General features: G+C 57.5%; 1 protein-coding gene across 1 annotated transcript in view; it reads right to left on the reverse strand.

The window, feature by feature from the left end:
- Positions 1-4: 4 nt before the first annotated feature.
- Positions 5-1993, reverse strand: part of LOC110391501 (syntaxin-4-like) — a gene marked incomplete at its 3' end in the record, with an annotated part of 11078 nt that continues 9089 nt past the window's right edge. The window contains 1 exon segment of the mRNA XM_021383396.1: positions 5-79. Within this exon segment, the coding sequence (XP_021239071.1) occupies positions 5-79 (75 nt within the window).

Below are 1993 nucleotides of genomic sequence, written 5' to 3' on the forward strand. Positions count from 1 at the left end.
CCACCTTTGAGGCGGGTGCGGGTGTCGTTGGCCAGGCGCTGGATCTCGTCCCGCTGCTCCTGCAGCGCCCGCTTCTGCCCTGCAGCCGGATTTGGGGAGAAAAAGCCGAGTTTTGGGAAAAGGGAGCCCACAGGCACACGGCCAGAGGGACGCACAGAGACCCATAGAGAACCACAGAGACCCATAGCGACCCATAGAAACCCATAAAGACCCATAGAAACCCATAAAGACCCATAGAGACCCATAGAGACACACAGAGACACATAGAGACTCCATAGAGACACATAGAGACCCATAGAGACCCATAGGAATGCACAGGGACCCATAGAGACCCATAGGGATGCACAGGGACCCATAGAGACCCACAGGGACCCACAGGGACCCATAGCGATCCCATAGAGACCCATAGGGACTCCACAAAGACCCACAGAGACCCATAGAGACCCACAGAGACCCACAGAGACTCAGAGACCCACAGAGACCCATTGAAACCCCAAAAAGATCCCATAAAGACCCCATAAAGACCCCATAAAGACCCCATAAAGACCCCATAAAGACCCATAGGGACCCATAGCGACCCACAGAGACCCACAGAGACCCACAGAGACCCACAGAGACCCATAGGGACCCACAGAGACCCATAGTGACCCATAGAAACCCATAGTGACCCATAGAAACCCATAAAGACCCACAGGGACCCATAGAGACCCCATAGGGATGCACAGAGACCCATAGAGAACCATAGGGACCCATAGAGACCCACAGGGACCCACAGGGACCCATATAGACCCATAGGGACCCTACAAAGACCCACAGAGACCCATAGAGACCCACAGAGACCCACTGAAACCCCATAAAGATCCCATGAAGACCCCATAAAGACCCATAGAGACCCATAGAAACCCATAGAGACCCAATGACCCCATGACCCCAACGACCCCAATGACCTTATGACTCCAATGACCCCCATGACCCCAATGACCCCGTGACCTCATGACCCCAATGACTCCGTGACCTCATGACCCCAATGACCCAATGACCCCTGTGACCCCATGACCCCAATGACCCCATGACCCCAACGACCCCAATGACCTTATGACCCCAATGACCCCCATGACCCCAATGACCCCGTGACCTCATGACCCCAATGACTCCGTGACCTCATGACCCCAATGACCCCCGTGACCCCAAGACCCCAATGACCCCATGACCCCAATGACCCCGTGACCTCATGACCCCCATGACCCCGTGACCTCATGACCCCAATGACCCAATGACCCCAATGACCCCATGACCTCATGGCCCCAATGACCCCGTGACCCCAATCACCCCCATGACCCCAATGACCCCCATAACCTCATGACCCCAACGACCCCGTGACCTCCTGACCCCCATGACCCCAACGACCCCGTGTCCCCAATGACCCCCATGACCCCCATGACCCTTGACCCAATGAACACATGACCTCACCACCCCAGTGACCCCGTGACCTCATGACCCCAATGACGCCGTGACCTCGTGACCCCAATGACCCCATGACCTCATGACCCCAATGACCCCGTGTCCCCAATGACCCTGTGACCCCAATGACCCCATGACCCAATGACCCCGTGACCTCATGACCCCAATGACCCCATGATTCTGAGGTCCCCCTGACCCCAATGACCTCGTGACCCTATGACCCCGTGACCCCATGACCCCAATGCCCCTGTGACCCCAATCACCCCCATGACCCCGTGACCTCATGACCCCAATGACCCCATGATTCTGAGGTCCCCCTGACCCCAATGACCCCATGACCCCGTGACCTCATGACCCCAAAGACCCCGTGACCTCATGACCCCAACGACCCCGTGACCCCAATGACCCGTGACCCCATGACCCAATGACCCCCATGACCTCATGACCCCCATGACCCCGTGACCCCAATGACCCTGTGACCCCAATGACCCCGTGACCCCCATGTCCCCAATGACCCCATGACCCCGTGACC

This window comes from Numida meleagris, unplaced genomic scaffold (genome assembly GCF_002078875.1).
Source record: "Numida meleagris isolate 19003 breed g44 Domestic line unplaced genomic scaffold, NumMel1.0 unplaced_Scaffold385, whole genome shotgun sequence".
Taxonomy (NCBI): Eukaryota; Metazoa; Chordata; class Aves; order Galliformes; family Numididae; genus Numida; species Numida meleagris.